At 34.5% G+C, this 20,790-nt stretch overlaps 1 protein-coding gene across 10 annotated transcripts in view; it reads left to right on the top strand.

The window, feature by feature from the left end:
- DOP1A (DOP1 leucine zipper like protein A) overlaps window positions 1-20,790 on the top strand; it is a 114,172-nt gene that overhangs the window by 36,696 nt on the left and 56,686 nt on the right. For 8 of the 10 annotated variants that reach the window (XM_057527571.1, XM_057527576.1, XM_057527573.1 and 5 more), the window contains 8 exons: window positions 1,906-2,076; window positions 4,343-4,536; window positions 8,928-9,022; window positions 13,733-13,832; window positions 14,580-14,689; window positions 15,622-15,730; window positions 16,930-17,050; window positions 19,258-19,377. In XM_057527571.1, the coding sequence (XP_057383554.1) occupies window positions 1,906-2,076; window positions 4,343-4,536; window positions 8,928-9,022; window positions 13,733-13,832; window positions 14,580-14,689; window positions 15,622-15,730; window positions 16,930-17,050; window positions 19,258-19,377 (1,020 nt within the window). The remainder of the gene's footprint in view (window positions 1-1,905; window positions 2,077-4,342; window positions 4,537-8,927; window positions 9,023-13,732; window positions 13,833-14,579; window positions 14,690-15,621; window positions 15,731-16,929; window positions 17,051-19,257; window positions 19,378-20,790) is intronic. The other 2 variants (XM_057527575.1, XM_057527572.1) reach the window with 1 other exon arrangement.

The raw sequence follows: 20,790 nt of genomic DNA, 5'->3' as shown, positions 1-20,790 counted from the left end.
GATTCTACCTATAAGTGAGATCATATAGTATGTCTTTTTCTGTCTGACTTATCTCAGTATAATACCTTAAAGATCCATCCATGTGGTTGCAAATGGTAGGATTTCCTCATTTTTATGGCTGAATAATATTCCAGTGTGTGTGTGTGTGTGTACACACATACACACAACTTCTTTATTCATCCATCAGTGGACACCTAGATTGTTTCCATGTCTTGGCTATTGTAAATAATGCTGCTATGAACATGGGGATTCTTTTTGAGTTAGTGTTTTTTTACCTTTGAATATATTCCCAGAAGTGGAATTTTTAACTTTTTGAGGAATCTCCATACTGTTTTCTATAGTGACTGTACCAATTTGCAGCCCCTCCAGCAGTGCACAGGGGTTCCCTTGTCTCCACATCCACACCAGCATTTGTTATATCTTGTCTTTTTGATGATGGCCCTTCTGCCAGGCATGAGATGTTATCTCACTGTGGTTTTTAATATGCATTTCCCTGTTGACTAGTGATGTTGAGCATCTTTTCATGTACCTGTTGACCATTCATGTATCTTCTTTGGAGAGAAGTCTATTCAGGTCCTTTGCCCATTTTGTAATTAGGTTACTTGTTTGTTTGCTACTGAGTTGTACAAGTTCTTTATGTGTTTTAGATATTAACCCCTTATCAGATATATGGTTTGCAAACATTTTTTCCCATTCTGTAGGTTGTCTTTTTACTTTGTTGATGTTTCCTTTTGCTGCTGCAAGGAATAGCATTACTTTTTTTTTTTTTTTTGGCTGCGCTGTGTGGCATGCAAGATCTTAGTTCCCCGACCAGGGATCGGACCCTTGCCCCCTGCAGTGGAAGCGCAGAGTCTTAACCACTGGACTGCCAGGGAAGTCCCTAGCATTACTTATTATTATCACAGCAATAGAATTACTTACTGTTGGTAAGAACAGAATTACTTATTAGAATAAGTGTTAGGTTCTATGGGAACATCAAATAGGGAGCCTAACCTAGTCTAATTAGGAGACAGTCTCCTCAAGGAAACAGCTTAGGCTGAGTCCTGAAAGTCTAGGAATCATCCAGACAACAAGGAGGTTGTAAGTAAGGGAGCAGGAATTGTATCTTTCAGAGCAGCATGTGCAAAGGCCTGCTCGCTAACGAGGGTGTGGAAAGTTCTAAAATGAACTTGAGAGGAATTGTTCAGCGTAGGTGGAGCAGAGGTTGCAGGAATGATATTGGTGAGCATACATGGTCTGTACAGAGGTATGTCATAGCGAGATGTTAAAGCCACATTAAGCATTTAGACTGTATCTTAAAGGCAGCAGGAACCCAGTGAAAGGGCTATCCTGAAGCAGTACTTGGTAAGACATGGTGATTGAGATATGATGATTGGTAAGAGATGATGACTGAGATATCTTGGTGGTCTCTTCTAAGGAACTATCTGATGGAGATGGAGAGAATTTATTATATTCAAAAAATATGTAGGAGAATGGCTTGGAGAGAAAACTTGATAATTGATTCCAATTTAAAGTAGATTTTTTTAAAAGGGTCAAGGGTCACTCCAAGATGTATAGCTTTTGGTCAACCAGATGGAGCTGATGCTGTATTTTGAAATGGAAATTACAGGGGAAGGATCAGGATTTGGGGTGGGGGGAGAGAGGGAACTCTGTTTACGAATCGTGAAATTTGAAGACCTTTGTGAAACAGCTAGGTGGCCACTGGGTTTATGAGTATGAAGCTCAGGTGAGAGACCTGGGTTGGTTACATAGATACAGAAGGCATCACTATACAGGGTACCATTTTAAGCTGAGCAGTATAACATTATTTCATTTAAAAAAGATTTATACACACATGTTGGTACATATGAATTAATATTTTGTAGTTATTTTATCCCCCACTTTTGTTTTTATTTTTTAAAACAGTTCTGGACTATTTCCACTTCTTGCAAATGCTGCCATGTCGGTGAAACCAACATTGCTAAGTTTGTATGAGATATATTATCTGCCTTTGGGTAAAACACTGAAGCCTGGTCTACAAGGATTGCTAACTGGTATTCTTCCTGGCTTAGAAGAAGGATCAGAGTACTATGAGAGGTAAGAGAGTACTGTTACTGCTGCAGCTAAGTAGTCAAAGTCATGGATTTGTCAGCAAGCATCCTTAAATCAGTAATAGTAACATCACAAAAACTAATTATTCTTGACACTTCAGTATATCACCTGAAGATTTTTATAGCAAAAAAATTATTGTAGTGTGTCTAGTTTGTGTATCACACTGAAAATTTAGCTGAGTAATAAGAGCACAGACTTGGAAGGTAGATGGACTGGGTTCAAATCCTAGTTTGACAGACACTGTGTGAGCTTAGGAAAGCTTTTTCAACATTTCTGAACTTTACTGAGTTTTCTCATGTATAAAAAAGCATAACCTATTTCATTGTGTTACTATAATATTTCAATATCACTTAGTCTAGTGCCTAGCACATAAAAATCACTCAAAAATTTGTGACCCATAATTTAAAATAATAGTACAATAGATAGGACATTTAAATTAATAAAAAGAATGGGAAATTGGGCCATGTACCATCAATTTTTAAATTGTTAATGGTGGAAAATAGCCTAGCACCAACCTATTGACATGATACTCTTGATATTTTAACTCTTCAAAGAAAATGATTTGATCTGTTTTGGAGCCTGTTATTTCTTTGAAAGTTAATAGTGGTAGACAATGCAGGGTAACGTTAAGTATCTTTAATATCTCTGTTACTGATATTCTTACCAAAAAGGAAATTATGAATTAAGGTGGCAGAAAAAGAAAATGCCAAACTTTCTTTACGAGTACACGTAATGATTTAAATTTAAATAATTTATTCCAGTGCATTGACAAGCTACTCTATTTTATTGTATTTCATCTGCTCCCATAATGCTGTAAGAATCTAATCCTGAAAATATTGGATTACTCTTATAAGCTACTTTGAGAAAAAATACTTTTGTCCTCAAAACTTATCATTTACTTTTATTAACTTTTTTACTTACTTGCTTACAATTTTAGAAATACAACGTGAGATTATTTTATTAAGTTTATAAATCAGTCTTGTTTTAAATTGTTTTATTAATTCTCCTAAGGGAAGCATACAATGAATACCATTTTATAAATCTGCTAGTTATAATTAAAAATTTAACGTAGAAATTGAATAATGATCTTTATGACTGTGGTATCTCTATGATTTAATCTTGTTATGTGTCTTAGTCCTTTGGGCTGTTGTAACAAAATACCACAGACTGGGTAGAAATTTATTTTCAGAAATTTAGAAATATTCAGAAATGCAAAAATTCAGAAATTTATTTCTCACAGTTCTTGAGGCTGGGAGTCCAAAATCAAGGTGCCAACATGGCCATGCTCTGGTGAGAGCCTTCTGCCTGGTTCATAGCTGGAGCCTTTTCCCTATATCCTCATCTACTGGAGGGGACTTTGGAGCTCTGTCGGTATTTCTTTCATAAGAACGCTAATCTCATTCATGAGAGCTCCACCCTCATGACTTAAGCACCTCCCAAAGGCTCCACATTCTAATACCATCACTTTGGGGGATCAGGGTTTTAATGTATAAATTTTCAGGGGACATAAACATTCAGACCACAGCAATATGTTTTGCCAGTTATTTCACACAAGTTCTATAAAATGATATGAAAACATGTTCTTTTAATGCGTAGGTAAATTGAGGCTAGAAGGGATTACAGTGTTAGTATTAAATCACATAGTAAGTTAACAGTAGAACTCGTCATCAGATTCTCTTGATTCTGAATTTGCTATACAGCAATGTAATAATTTTTGTGTATTGCATTATCTTATGTTTAAAACAAATGTAATTATTCTTTAAATGCAGTTCTTAATAAAGCAATAATGCGTCTCTGATTTTGTCATAGGATAATTCATTGAAATAGTGAATTACATAATGTGATTTCAAAGACAAGGAAATATTTAGAAATAGCCTTTAAAATTTTGCAGAAAATCAACAGAAGATATGTTCTGCTATAGGATTATTATTAACTATAATGTATGTGGGTTTAACAACCCACTGAGGCAGATGGGACTTGTGGTGGTGTTTTTGTTGTTATCTTCATTTTACGGATGAGGAACTGAACTGAAGAAAGACTAAGTGATTTCCCCAGATTACACAGCTAGTAAATGGGAGAGCCAGGACTTACACCCAGTTCTCTGACTCTGACGTGTATGCTTCTTCCCATCTATGGAACATATGACTATGGCAGGGATGCTTTCATACATTCTGGGAGAGGATAATGATTTGTGTTTAACATCGTGAAACTAAATATTTCCCTTTTTCAACCACTTTATTTTGTACCTCAGAACAAACACATTATTGGAAAAGGTTGCTACTGCAGTGGACCAGTCGGCATTCTACAGTGCCCTCTGGGGTAGTCTTCTTACCAGTCCTGCTGTGCGTTTACCTGGAATCACGTATGTTCTCGCCCATTTGAACAGGAAGCTTTCCATGGAAGATCAGCTTTATATAATTGGCAGTGATATTGAGCTAATGGTAGGTATACGTGTGGTTGCTCATTTAACTCATACTTCTTTATAGCCAGACACAAAATTCCAGATGCTGAGAATCGTGCCACGAATGAACTTCCTGTTTTCATGGAGCTTACATTTTTCATCAAGGAAACTTAAAGACCAAAATAGTTGCTAATTATTTTTTTGAAAACCTACAAATTTTTTTTTCATGGAAAAGGAATTGTTATTTATATGTTATCTTTATTATCTGTTATTCAAGCAAATAAATGGTCTTTATTACCATCTTGCTAACTGATTAGACCATTGTTAACATAGCCACATTCATTATATTATCCCGAAGTGTACCTTCTGTTGGATCATAGATTTCTTTATAGGAAAGACAGATTTTAGACAAAGTGATAGCCAGATTCTGTATGGGATTTATGCAAAATGATGTATTACTAAAGCAGATAGTGAAAGATAGTTGAAAAAAATCACATTGATTGTTTGCTTATACTTTTTAATTTCAAGATTAAGAACAGAAGGAAACCTTTTATCTCTGTAGAGTGCTGTACTCTTAAAATGAGCAAGGAGTGAAAAACAAAGAATCCCTTAAGGGTCATTTTGAAATGTTTAAAGAAGAAGGTTGTGATTAATCATCCTTTACTTTTTCCCCATATGATTATGAAATGACAGATTTTTATGCAGATTTTTGGTTATATGTATTAAAGTGTAATTAACATACACTGAAATTAACTCATGTGTACAGTTGTATGAATTTGACAATTATATAGTCATTTGTCAAATTCATACATACTATAGTATACTATACATACTATATACATATATACATACTATAAAATCAAGATAGAGAACATTTACATCACCCCAAAAAGTTCTTTTTTGTCCCTTCGTAGTCACTCTCATTCCCCTACACTCCCAAGCCCTTGTAAACACTGGTCTATTTTCTATTCCTGTAGATTGTGCTTTTTACAGAATGTTACGTAATAGAATCATGCAGTGTTAGCTGTTGTCTGGTTTCTTTCACTTTGTACAACGTGTTTGAGAATCATCCATGTTTTTGCATGTATCAATACTTTGTTCTTTTATATTGCTATGTAGTATTGTATGAATATACCATAGTTTGTTTATTCATTCACTGATTAATGAACATTTGAGTTCTTTCCAGTTTGGGGCAGTTATGAATAAAACTAATATAAACATTTGCATACAGTTATTTATATAGACATATGTTCTTTTTTTTCCATTTACAGCTATTTCTCTTTTTTTCTTATTTATTTATTTATTTATTTATTTATTTATTTATTTATTTGGCTGCGTTTGGTCTTGGTTGTGGCACACGCGATCTTTTGTTGCGGCACACAGGCTTCTCTCCAGCTGTGGCACTCAGGCTCTAGAGCGCATGGGCTCAGTAGTTGCAGGGTGTGGGCTCTCTAGTTGTGGTGCACGGACTCCAGAGCACGTGGGCTCAGTAGTTGAGGCACGCAGACTCTCTAGGTGTGGCTCACAGGCTCTAAAGGCTGCAGGCTTAGTTGCCCCGCGGCATGTGGGATCTTAGTTCCCCGACCAGGGATCGAACCTGTGTCCCCTGCGTTGGAAGGCAGATTCTTAACCACTGGACCACCAGGGAAGTCCCTCTTTTTTTTAAAATTTTTATTTTATATTGGAATATAGTTGATTTATAATGTTAGTCTCAAGTGCACAGCAACATGATTCAGTTATACATATGCATATATCTATTCTTTTTCAAATTCTTTTCCCATTTAGATTATTACAGAATATTGAGTAGAGTTCCCTGTGCTATATAGTAGGTCTTTGTTGGTTATCTGTTTTAAATACAGTAGTGTGTATATGTTACTCCCAACCTCCTAATTTATCCCTTCCCCCCATCTTCCCCCTTTGGTAACCATAAGTTTGTTTTCTAAGTCTGTGAGTCTGTTTCTGTTTTGTAAATAAGTTCATTTGTATCTTTTTTTTTAAGATTCCTTATATAAGTGATATCATATGATACTTGTCTTTCTCTGTCTGCCTTACTTCACTTAGTATGATAATCTCTAGGTCCATCTATGTTGCTGCAAATGGCATTATTTCATTCTTTTTAATGGCTGAGTAATATTCCATTGTATATATGTACCACATCTTCTTTATCCAGACATATATTCTTATTTCTTGGGAAAATACATAGGAATGGGATTCCTGCTTTATAAGGTAAATATATGTTTAACTTTTTTTTTATAACAGCTTTATTGAGATATAATTCACATACCATGAAATTTATCCTTTTGAATTGTACAGTTCAGTGGTTTTTAGTATATTCACAAAGTTGTACAACTATCACCACTAATTTGAGAACATTTTCGTCACCCCAGAAAGAAACCCCATCTGTACCTGTTAATCACATCACATTTTCCCCTCACTCCTGTCCCTAGCAACCACTGACTATTTTCTGTTTCCATAGATTTGCCTATTCTGGACATTTCATATAAATGAAATATATAATATGTAGTCTTTTATAAATAGCTTCTTTCACTTACCATAATATTTTCAAGATTCGTTCATATTGAAGCATGTACTTCATTCCTTTTAATGGCTGATTAATATTCTATTGTATGGATATATCACATTTTTATTTATCCATCATTCAGTTGATTACAGTTTGGGTTACTTCTACTTTTTGGCTATTAAGGAATAATTCTTTATGAACGTTCATGTATAAGTTTTTGTGTAGACATAAGTTTTTTTATCTTCTAGGTATACACCTAACAGTGGGATTACTGGGTCATATGGTAACTATGTTTAACTTTTTGAGGAACTGGCAAACTGTTTTCCAAAGTGACTGTACTGATGTACATTCCAATTAGCAATATACGAGGGTTCCCTTTTCTCTACATCCATTTCAATACTTGTTATTGTCTGTCTTTTTTATTACAGCCATCCTAATGGGTGTGAAGTGTTACTGTGGTTTTGATTTGCATTCCCCTGATGACTAATGATGTTGGACATATTTGTGGTTATTGGCCATCTTTAAATCTTTGGAGAAATGTCTGTTCAAATTCTTTGCCCGTTATTTAAATTGGTTTATTTCTCTTTTTGTTGTTATGTTGTAGGAGTTCTCTATACATTTTAGATATGAAATTCTTATCATATATATGATTTAAAAATATTTTCTCCCATTCTCTCAGTTGTCTTCTCACTTTCTTGATAGTGTCCTTTGAAGCACAAAAATTTTAATTTTGATCAAATCCAATTTATCTGTTTTCTTTTTTGTCATTTGTGCTTTTGGTGTTAGATATTATCTAAGAAATTGTGTCTAATCTAAGCTCAAACAGATTTACTTCTATATTTTCTCCTAATATATGTTTTAAGGTTATAAGAAACTACCAAACTATTTTCCAAATGTATCGTTACATTTCCTTTTAATGACTTAATGGAAGTTTTAAAGAAGTCATTTTTTAAAATTTCTTTAAAAAAACAAGTGCCGTAATTGGAAAACTGTTTATAATACATCACAGTCAAAGGATTAACCTCCTTATTATTCAAAGAGCTACATAAATAAATAAGTAAATATTAACAGTCAAGTAGAAAAATTGATTTGAACAGAAACTTAGACCTAAGGAAATAAAAATAATTCAAAGGTACGAAAAAATTCTCAATGTTATTTATAAGAAGAGAAATAAAAATTTAAACTGTATGAAGATACCCGTTTTCATATATCAGATTGGCAAAAACAAAAAATGTGTGGGTAAACACGGAAAAACAAATTGTCACACAGAGCTGGTGAGAATATAAATATACATAACCTTAAGACAAAGCATTACACTATTTAAATTGCAACTGCGTATATCACAATATCTGGCAATTCTGCTTTGAAAGATTTATCCTATAGGTGTGCTTGTATATTATGTAAGTATATTGCAACATTATTTACAATAGTAATTGGTTGTAAACAGTATAAATGACCATCATTAGGAGCCTAGTTAAATTAGGATTCATCTATGAAAGGAAGTATTTCTTCGGATATAAAAAATGAAGCTCTTTATGTAGTGTTAAGGAAAGCTCTTCAGAGTATGTTGTTAAATGAAAAAGGCAGAGTTTGGGATTATGCATGCATGTTTTTATTTACTTATATTTACAGAAAGTATTTAGTAGTCTTGATTGTTTACACAAACAAAACTGGGTGGTTGGAAACAGATGGGGGAGAAACTTTTGGCTGTGTACTCTTTTGTGCTCCTTAATTTTAAACTATTATAATATATTTACCTATTCAAAACAATGTAAAAATGTGTAATTAGTGATATAAGAAACTTGGAAGCATACTTCTTTTTTTTGAGGAAAATGAAGCATTGTTACATTTTCATGGTAACTATTTCCCAGGGTAATACACAATAGATACTAAAGACTCTCTTATTTTAGGTAGAAGCAGTAAGCACTTCGGTGCAGGATTCAAGTGTACTGGTACAGAGAAGCACACTGGACCTCATACTCTTCTGTTTTCCATTCCACATGAGTCAGGTAAAACAATAATGCCAATATCAACATAAGGCATTCTTTCGAAATTCATAGATACCTGATGTGTAGTTATTTTTAAAATTGGATTTAAGTTGGATTCTTTTGTTTTATAAACCAATAAGTACATAGAAAACAAGTTCCCTTTTTAAGGAGTGGAATTTGTGAAATTTGGGGGAAAATAAGATTTATTGATTTGGATAAGAATATGAAGAATGAAATAGATTATTTCATACCTTTAAAAAAAAAGTTTTAACCTTTAAAAAGCAAGAGGTACTGTTATTCATTGCTAGCTGTGAGTAAGCCAAGACTCTGAGACCCAGTCCTTCTACCTAGCTGTTATCTCTGTCCTAATGTCATCTTTTCTTGGTTTGGTGATTTTGGGGATGTATGTCAGACCCTTAGCAGAGTTGGCTGTAATTTGAAAGCCAAATATTGAGTTACTCTGACATTCTCTAGTACAGTTGAAATTTGAACAAGGGTTTGAACTGCACAGGTCCACTTATATGCAGATTTTTTTTCAGTAGTAAATACTACAGTACTACAAGATCCACGGTTGTTTGAATGCTAGGATATGGAACTGCGGATATGGAGGGCCGACTGAAATTATGCTTGGATTTTCCATTAACTGTCGGCACTCTTAACCCCCTCTTTGTTCATGGGTCAACTGTACTTTCATGACAGATGAGAATAGCTCACTTAAATCGTAAATGAAGCTGGAACTTAATTTAATCACTATCCTCATTTTTTAAGGAAGTGATCTAAATTCTTTTGAGTTCTAAATTCTGATGAGCAATTTAGAGCACCAATGTGTAAGTATTCAGAATGGTGGAACTACATACCTAACAAATGTAATAAGAAATGGAAAACTTTTACCTTGGAAAAGTAAGTTTGTTTCTAAAATGTCATTAGCAGAAAAGACTATTATTTGGGATTTTGTAAGAGCTGTGGTTAGTAGATAACTAGTGAATTTTCATTATGATTGGCCATGCTCAAATTTTTCTTTATTACTTTATTCAGTTTGAAATTGAGTTATTAATAATTGAAGAATCTTACCCTTCATTGCCTATACTGTTCCCTAGTAATAGGAACAGTATTTTTATAGGGGTGGGACATAAACCACCCCCAGTTTCTATTTTAAGACTTGCCATCCTTAAGCCAGGGGCCTTTATTCTGCCTCTGGCTTTTCACAGAAATGGCTGCTGGGGCATATGAGTGTAGTCTAAGCTTACCAGTAGAGAGGTGGGCAAGCAGCCTGCAAGGTAAGAATGATTTTTTACTTTTTAAAAAGCTTATAAAAGAAAACAAAGGAGATTATGGCAAAGAAATATATGTGGCTCAAAAGCCTAAAATGTTTATTAAAAAAACGTATTAACCTTTACTCTTAAACATTCCCATTGCTTTCTTCCCTTTCAAACTTTCAGCGCTATTAGTCCTTCAGTATACTGATAGATGATTCAGCAAGATCTGAAGAATTAAGTCATGGTAGACTTAAACTGAGAAGAACAATGTAATCTCACTAGACCAGTACTTCTCAGCCTTTTTTCAGCCTGAGCTTCTTTCAGTACTTTCTTACTCTACCACCTCTGTATCCCTACCAACCAAGAAGATTTTCTCTGCCTTCCTTCTGTAATTTGTATTATGAAAACAATAGCTGTGTTGAATATGTTTTTTAAAAGTACGTACTCCACCCAGACCCAATTCTAATACTCTTCCCCCCCATTACTATACCATATTATTAGATTACCTGAGAAAAAGGATCAAAGGATCATGACAGAGTAATCTTTGTTCCCCACTTTCCTCCTTTACATGTCTTGCATGTGATAAACTCATAACAAGTATTGATTGCAATGGTAATTTAAGAGAGCCTTCATTACCTTATCCCAAAAAGAGTGATTGCTGTTAGGAGTGTTAGCGCTTTACAAGTTTATTAGACTCTTTTTATTAATTTTATGGAAAGTTGACCCTAATCTCTAGAAGTTAGACCTTTAATTGAGATTATAATAGAATTTTTTTCCATATTAGCAATACGTAGTGATGTCAATAGTAATCAAGAAGTGACTTCTTACTTTCTTAGGAAAGTAAGCTTTTCTCTCAAAATAAGATTGGAAGACATGAGTACTTTTCATATCTTGTGACAATATCTGTGACCTACATATCTGAGGTTAAATAGGTAGATCAGCAGTTCTTTGGTTTCAGGACCCCATTACACTCTTTAAAAATATTGAGGATCCTAAAAATTCTTTTGCTTATGTAGGTTAGATCTATCTATGTTTATCATATTATAAATTAAAACTGACAAATTTTAAAATATTTACTAATTCATTTAAAATAATAAAGTTATCACATGAGTACAAATAATATTTTTTGAGAGTATTTTCCAACATGTTAAAGAGAATTTGTAGATTAGCATTGTTTTATATTTTTTGCAAATCTCTTTAATGTCTGGTCTAATAGTAGAAAGCAGAATGCTCGTATCTACTTCAGCATTCACTCTGTTGTGATTTTTTTCTTTTGATTGAAGTATATGGATAAAATTTGATCTCACACAGATAGTAGTTGGAAAAGGAAGGGGTATTTCAATAGTCTTTTTTGTTAAAATAGTATATTTTTCTTTGACGCTACACCAAAACTCAACAAGCTATAGTTTTCAAAACAATTAGTTGTAATATGAAGTCTAAAACCATATCAATGAACTTTGCATAGTGCGTTTCATTAAAATCCACTGGTCTGTCTTGCACTTTGAATGGATCTTTTACCCATACATGCTTTTGTAACATCATGATTGGTTGTTTGGAAAGTGTTGTTTTACTGAATAATGCATATCTCCCAAGTGTTAACACAGCAACAATCACATTTACTAGTATCACCACTGATCTCATCAGTAAAGTTTGTTAGGTATTGGGAAGCTTTCAAGCCAATTCAGTTCAATTCAATATAATTTCAAGCCAAATACAAATTTTCCAAAATTCTAATTTTCTCTTGGAAGCTCAAATTTTATTATTTGTAACAATGAATATTAATTGTTTTCCTTGAAGTGACAGGCTCACTTTGTTTATTTTTGAGAAAATGTCTGCCAGGTGTCCAAGCCTGAATAATCATAGATTATATCAGTCATTCTTTCAGGTAAAAGTGGTATTCTGTGACAAATAGCTGGTAGTTCACCTCACAATTCAAATACTCACACAAGTGCTTTTCCTCGAGACATCCATCATGCTTCAGTTTACAGTAGGAGTGCTTTATGTATACTCCTTTCATTACACAGAATATTAAAAGACAGGTACTCAAGAGTCAATACTTAATAAAATAAATGTTTGCTGTTTAATCGACATCCTTAAGTGAAACTGACTGTTTTTTCTTTTTTCGTTTTTGACTTTTACTGTAAATACATAACAGTAAAAAATACAATGACTACAAGTACAGTGGATGCCACTCTGGTACTGCTTCTTTTTGTGTTAAGATGCCAGCAGTTTTACCCACTATTGCATGATCAGAGCAAATGTTAACACATCAAAAAAGGCGAATAACATCTTGGTATTGTTTTATAAATTTTTTTTTTACCTTGTGGTCCTCCTGAAAGGCTCTTAGAGATCCCCGGGAGTCTGGGAACCACCGTTTGAGAATTGCTTAGATGAATAGAAGACACCTGTGTTCAGATGAGTGGCCGTATTTTGGCAGCTGTTGATGATCTGTGTTCTGTAACGTGTCAATTATTTCTCTAAGATTCCTTTAAAATAAGCAAGTTGGGTGAATTCCTTTCTAATACTGTCTGTCAAAAAGCATGGTGTAGTAAAAAGTTGGGTAGTCTGATTAAGGAGAGGTGCATTCTCTATCAACTGGGCACCAACAAGGCATTTAAGTACTTAGGCCCTGTGAGGCTCTGGTCCTTTATTCTAAAGTGGTTGTGAGACTAGGTGATTTCTACCATACCTTCTAATGCTCAAATTCCAAAATTCTATTCTAAAGTAATTATCTAGTAATATTCTTAAAATTGACAGCAATTTAATTAACTGCTTTCCTTTTTTCTTTTAACTTGAACCCTTTTAGCTGAAACCAGATCTCCTTTAGTAAATCATATTTTAAACATCTAATTAAGGCTATTAGGAAAGAGGCAAATAGTGAATTATTTCTCTTTAAAAGACCTGGAATAAAATGAAAAAAAGATATTAAGGTTTGTTAAAGCTGGGTGATGGTTACAAAAAGGGTTCATTATATTGTTTTCTGTATTTCTCCGTGTTTGAAATACTACAGGATAAAAATTTTAAAAAGAACAGGAAATGAAAGACTTGGAATTCATGAAGATAGTGAACTTCTGAACAGTTTATTTATAGTCAGTTGACACCACTATGAATGTGAAAGACTAAAGGCATATTATTTTCTTGTGTCTGTCCCTTCTGGCTCCAATTTCTTTGTTTCTGACAGATTTTGCTAATATTGGATAGGATAAAGAACTTTAAAATGGAGGTTAAACTATTTCAGTTATAGTTTTAGCTATGCAACTAAATAGCTGTGTTATCCAGCTTTTCTGTTTCCTAATCTGTAACATGGAAGTAATAATTCCTGTGTTTGAAAGATCAAATGAGATAATGTTGTATGAAAGTACCTCATAAACCCTCAAGTTCTGAATGTACTGTGAGGTATTATTTTTTTAAAGAGGAAAGAAAGTAATATATTTTTGTATGTGATTAAGTACAACCACATTCCCAACTGTTGCAGGCCACTCGACCAGACATGATAAGGATCTTGTCAGCAGCCCTGCACGTAGTATTAAGGAGGGATATGTCCCTGAACCGAAGACTTTATGCCTGGCTTCTCGGTAAGTGTTTGATGTGTGTGGTCTTAGCTAGGAAAGGATGAAGGGAAATTTTCCATACATAAGTATTATCAAGTTTATGTATGTCCTAAATTAAGAAACTAAAAGTTTACTTAAATAGACAATAAAAATAAAGACAGTATGAGTTGTGTATGGTATGAAGAAATCTCAAAAGCTTCTTAGTTGAAGAAGCTGTTTTAATCTATAGGTCATGTTCCCTTTGACAAGATTTTTTTCCCCTTATAAATTGAGGCTGTTATACTCTAAGTATGTAGACAAAGAAGGATAAATTCATAATCAAAATAATGACATAATATCCAAAACTTGAAAGGAATCAGGACTAGTACTACTGTCCCACACATGGTACCTGTCTCCCACTCAGGCAGTAAAATATTGTGTACACTTTGTTCTTCCATACTTTTTGTGAGTGTTTGGCCTGTCTTCACAACTCTTTAGTGCCTAGAGTGAGAAGACACAATATAACTTATTTTGGATTTTCTGAATCTTCAGTTATTTCACTGATTGAAAAAAACCAAGATAATTCTGGAAGTTTACTATGATACTCACTTATGTATTGAACTGGTTTCCCTTTATTAAACTATCTAAAATGATCTCTCTTGCTGACATTGATTGGGCTACTAATTGGTAAGTGTTTAGTGCTGTTTTTGAGATATTTGCTGTTTTGGTATTTAGTGAACAACAGTTTTAAGAATTCCATTTTAATTTATTTTACAATTTGTTTCCATGGAGGTTTTGATAACAACGGTGCTATCATAGGACCCAGAAGCACAAGACACAGCAATCCTGAAGAACACGCCACTTACTATTTCACTACCTTTTCAAAAGAATTGTTGGTTCAGGTAATGGATGCTTTCATTTCATTTTTTGGTTACTCCGTGACCACTGTAGTTACTCAACAAATAACAAATAAGACAGAGTCCTGCCTTAAATGAATTAATTTACAGTTGAAGGGGTGGAGACAAGACTCACAAACTTCCTAAGAATGACTGTAACAAGCAAATGGCTGCAATAAAATAAGTGAGTAATGGTAAGCTAGACTCACTTCTGTGTCAGTCCTGAGATCTTTTTCTTCATTTACTGTGTTTTCATGAGTTCATCACAACGTAGTTGCAGCTTCTCACCTGTCTGCCCTGTGCAAGTTGGAGCTCTTCCAAAAATGAGCCAGGACCTGTGTTATTTACTCTGAAATTCCAGGGAAATTTGGGTTGCAACAAGAATCTAAATGTTAAACTACTTTTGTAATGGAAATATTAAAATGATCTTATAGGCTTATTTCATATTATTTTTACTTCAATTAAATTTATTCAAGATATCATAAACTGAGAGAGTACATGGTATCTGAAACAGTTTGAAATAAGTGAGGTTATAAGAATACAGTTTTGAGTTACTAATGGGAAAATAATTGCATAATAGTAGATACTGCCATGATAACGAGTGATAGTTTGGGGCATGTTGACAGTCAAGAGGAACAGTTTTATCTTTTAGGAAATCAAATAATTCATGAATTTATTTTTCTAGATTTTCTTTACATTTTCTCTAGAAAAAAAGGTGGAAAAGTTAAGCCCTTTTTTCTTCTGTCAAGAGAAATGAATATAACTTTTCTTTTCCCCCTAGCAGAGGAAAAAAGCCAACTTCAGCAAAAGAACTTCAGAAAAGCAATAGGAGATGTAAATCTCTGTTTACATATGGTTGTATATAAAAATATTTTTCTTAAGAAAAAATCTTTGAATTTGTTTACTTAAATGATTAATGTACTTTTTCTTCTTTGAAGGCAATGGTGGGGATCTTACACGTGAATGGATTTGGAGAAGAGAGCACTTTAATGCAGGATCTAAAACCTTTTCGTATTTTAATCAGTTTACTGGACAAACCTGAGCTAGGTAATGTATACTATCCTAACTATCCTAGGGCATAAGATCATATGTGGTTGTTTTGTATTGCTTCATGATAAAAATAAGACAAAGTCATTACTTAGAAAAATTGGTGTATTTTGAGGTGGCCTTTTAAATACAGGTTCTCAACAATTTCTCACCTAAAATTCACTCTAGAACATTAAGAAGATACAGATGTACATTCAGCTGGTATGTTATCATATGTCTACCCTGTACTACATAGGTAGCAGAGGAGTCACCTTAAAGGTGCTATCTAAGCTCCTCTTAATCCTGATTAAGGTACTGAAATGGAAACACTGATGATCTGTCATGACTATCTTATAGTTCACAGAATTCAAGGATTTGAGCAAAAGTATTTTAGTCCCATCCCTCAGCCTTCTTCCCCACATCCACTTGGTTTTATGTGTTTTCCCTTTCTTCACTGTGCACTTCTTATATACTAGATCTCTGGGAAAGATAGCCATGGCACCTGGGACAGAAATTAAGGAAAACTGAAAATATTAGCAACGATAAAGTGAAATAATAAAGTATGTAGTTTTATTAAATTATGTGCAGAAGTTTTAGCAAATATGCATAAGTTCTCTCACCAACTCTTAAAAGAAAAATGAAAAAATTTAAATATAAAAATAACTTGAGTTGTACCAGTGGCTCTATTCCGTGGTAATAGATGGAAGTTCAGAAAGTTTTCTGAGGAGATTGGCATCTCTTATAGCAGTAAAGTTTAGCCTTGTGCACTTCTGTATTATTTTAATTAATAATAGTAATGTAAGTTACATTCATTGAATACTCATTATATTCTGGGAACCATGCTACCCATCTTACAGAAGTTTTCCTAACCCTTACACTGATGGTCCCATAAGTTTGCTATTATCCTCATTCTGCATGAAGAAACTAAAGCTCAAAGAAGTTACATAACTTGTCCAAGCTAATAGAGCTACTAACTGGCAAAACCAATTTCCCTGATTTTGTAATTTCTATTAAGTCAACCTATATAGTTAAATAAACATTTGTTCAGTGATTTACTATTTCACTGTTAGCCTCTCAGGATGTGAAGTTTAGTTTCACTTCTGGAAAAAACATTATGTTTTCAAAATGCTTGTTTTAAAGCATACTTTAATTGTGCCAATTTGCAGATAATCATGATTTGTAATATTGATTATTGTCCTTAATATGTATATTAATTCTAGGACCTGTAATTCTAGAAGATGTCCTTATTGAAGTGTTCAGAACATTATATTCTCAGTGTAAAGCAGAATTGGATCTTCAGCTGGAACCACCCTTCAGCAAGGATCACGCTCAGTTAAGCAGGTGGATTACCCAAATATTAAGCACGACACAAAGGCCCTCCTGTATTAATATTTGTAAAGTAGACATTGCTATATGAAATTTGTGTTATGAATGAGTGAGTTTGATTTAAAGTATCACTATATTTTAGTAATGTGAACTCTCATGATTAACTGCACTGACCCTTCAAACAGGCACGTGTAGCATGAGTGCTGTGTACAATGTCACCACCTTCCAGGGTTGGTTCTCAACCTCACCAGTTTAGAAAACTAAATTTTAGCAGTTAATGTGAAGATATAGATTCCAGGGAATTCATCCACACTTATCAAACTCACAAGAGATTAGCTTTCACATGTCAGTTAATAATGAAAGCTGTACCTTGCTTGGTAACCAGGCCTGGTAGTTTGCATGGGGTAGTGCCCTCTTGGTGCCTTGACACACTCAGGAGACCAAAGTATAGATCAGAAAAAAGACTTGAACACAGAATTAACTGAATCAGGGGGCACTAGGCGTTCTTTAAAGACTTTTTTTCAAGTGATGGTTCTTTCTTCTTTCAAATTATTTCTATATGTATATATGTGTGTGTTTATATATACACATATTTTTTTTAATCCCTGGGAGAAGTCATATAACATTAGCATATCCTCGTCTCCAAGTCAGTGGTAGATACATGCTGACAAAGTCTTACTTTTTCATTTCTTCTGTACTTTAAGGAGCCTACCTGTTTTCCAGTCTCATCTATCATTATGACAAAGGATCCAAGACAACAATTTCTTTTACATAGTTTGCATTTTATTTAATTAATTAATTAATTAATTATTTTTGGCTTCACTGTGTGGCTTGTGGGATCTTAGTTCCCTGACCAGGGATTGAACCTGGGCCCTCAGCAGTGAAAGTGCAGAGTCCTAACTACTGGACCACCAGGTAATTCTCACTTTGCATTTTATTAGTGTCACCTTGGTGACACTTTGGAGATAACCTGGGCTTTCCTAAAGCATACTTTTATATATTAAAACTTTTTAAGACAGTTTTTGATTTCTGATAAATATAATCCCCTCTGATTTTTGTTTGAGCAGCTAATATTGACTAACCTTGTACTCTGTTTCATTCTGTACACTGCCTGATAATTTATTTTGTCCCATAGAGTGTTTAATTAGCCTTTCGTGCTATAACATGCTAGTTATATTGACAGTACATCACTATATAGAAAAATAATTGTTTTAATTGTTAGGAAGGGTGACAGGAGATGGTAGTTAGGTGGGTATTTAATAGGCTAGAGGGCTCCCAGTTGAAATAACAAAGTTATTTTTCCCTGATGGAATTACAGTAAGAGTGGCTATTGACAGTATTACTTCTTTTTGTTGTTATTGTTTTTCAAGCTAAAAATAATAATTTGATTGAAACTCACCAAGATAAACTTAACCTTTCTCAAACAAATCCTGAATAGTACAGGAAAGCAGACAAAATTCTTTCAGAATCAAGGCTGTCAAAATCAAATCACCAGGCCTTCCGTGGTGGCGCAGTGGTTAAGAATCCGCCTGCCAATGCAGGGGACACGGGTTCGAGCCCTGGTCCAAGAAGATCCCACGTGCCGCGGAGCAACTAAGCCCATGCACCACAACTCCTGAGCCTGCACTCTAGAGCCCGCAAGCCACAACTACTGAGCCCGCATGCCACAACTATTGAAGCCCGTGCACCTAGAGCCTGTGCTCCACAACAAGAGAAGCCACCGCAATGAGAAACCTGCTCACCACAACGAAGAGTAGCCCCCGCTCGCCACAGCTACAGAAAGCCTGCACGCAGCAACGAAGACCCAGCATAACCAAAAATTAATTAATTAATTAATTAATTTTAAAAAAACATCACTACTCAGTTTATATGTGCCAAGGGAAACAAAGGAATTTAATGCCAAATTCACCATCAGGCTCTCAAAATAGTTCAAAAAGAACTTCCTGTTCTTCTGCTGGAAGCACAGCTATTTTTCTTATGCAAGGTTAATTTCTGATCTTGATCATACATTTGAGTTATAAAAACTCAAATTTGGAAACATAACTACACATAAAGTGATAAAGTGGCAGTAGATAAAAATTATTTGTTGCAATATTCTGACTAACAAGTTTTCTAGCAAATACTTAGGAATATGTACTCCCCTAACATCATTCCACTCACATTTAAATTTGAAAAAGTAGATGTTATATTTATCAGTTTTTGTTTTTTCCTTTTTTTTTTAGTAAATTAAGGGAAAATAAGAAAACAGCAGAACTGATTAAAACTGCCAACCTTCTCTTTAATTCCTTTGAGCCTTATTATATGTGGGATTATGTTGCACGTTGGTTTGAAGAATGTTGTAGGTACGTTAAACTGTTTTATTCATTTTCATTCAATAGCATTCAAAGCCAGTCTTTGTTATTTTTTTTAAGTTCTTGAGTTTAATGAAAAGAATGTTCTTTTATACATTTTACTACCACTACTGACAACTATCATTTAATGGCCATAATCTGTCTCTGCCATGTCACTCTAGAATACAGAATCGTTGATCGTATGATCTTAGATTTGAAAAGGAGTGTAGAGATGAGTTACTCAGTCCCCAGCATGGATGAACGATTTCCCCTCTCCAGTCTGTATTAACCCAGTTTTTCTCTGTTGTAGAGAAAACAGCACATGTTACTCAGTCCCCAGCATGGATGAACGATTCCCCTCTCCAGTCTGTAGTAACCCAGTTTTTCTCTGTTGTAGAGAAAACAGCACATTGTGGCTGGCGCCTCAGCACCCTTTCCCAAGACGCTTCTCACTTTGAATAACGAAAAAGTCCTCGGTCACTTTTATGTTTTTAAAAACACAGAACCAGCCCATATGATCATCCACTCCTTAGGTCGTAAACCTTAAAAAATGCTCTGAAAACCCAGTCATACTAGTGAACCTGGGTAGAATTTCTGTCTGGATTCTAGACCAAATTCTCTCAGCAGCAGATTAACCTCTCAAGCCTTGGGAGCATAGAGTCAACAAGTAAGCATTTATGATCTCGGGATTAGAAGTCTTTTAAAATATAAAAGTAATCCCTTTAATGATTTAGAAACCTGCTTGCTTACTCATTGAACAGCTACTGCGCACCCAGTGGAAAGGCACTATGCTAGACATATAGACAGTGCCTGTCTTCAAAGAGCTCACAGCAGGAACAAGTAAGACATGCTCATGCGTATTCCTAGTACTGTATTAAATTAAAGGTTACGGGTGCCTTAGAGATTAAGATGTGGTAGGAATGTAGAGGAATTGTGGGTGTCTTTTCACCACCTGGCCCTGGCCCAGGTTTCCACTTTGTTTTCACATTCACAAACATACACATATACCCTTCTTTAGCTAACCTGGACTATTCCTTGAACAACATTAACTGAGCCTTCAGTGATGCTGCTGAGCCTTCACTCATGTTATTTCTTCTAAAATATTCTTCTCCCTAGCCCATCTGGTAAGGTCCTGTAAAGGGGTCACCCCCTTTCAGAAGCCTTCTATGACTCCCTCAAACCTCCCATCAGAATCAACTTCTCCTACCCTATCACATTGTTATGTTATTTGTCTATAGGCTTATATTTCTTGCTGGCTAGGGACTGTAGCATATTCTTACTTTGTGTCTTCAGAGTGTAGGGCAGTGTATGGGCAGATAGGATTAATGTGATTTAATGCGCATATTTGTTGGAGGAATAATCTCTACTACTTGTATCAGAAGAGGCTTCTTGGAGGAGTTACCGTTTGAAGGATGGCTGCATTCT

The sequence above is a fragment of the Balaenoptera acutorostrata genome, chromosome 14 (assembly GCF_949987535.1).
Source record: "Balaenoptera acutorostrata chromosome 14, mBalAcu1.1, whole genome shotgun sequence".
NCBI classification, from domain to species: domain Eukaryota; kingdom Metazoa; phylum Chordata; class Mammalia; order Artiodactyla; family Balaenopteridae; genus Balaenoptera; species Balaenoptera acutorostrata.
This window is presented reverse-complemented; position numbering and strand designations above follow the sequence as displayed.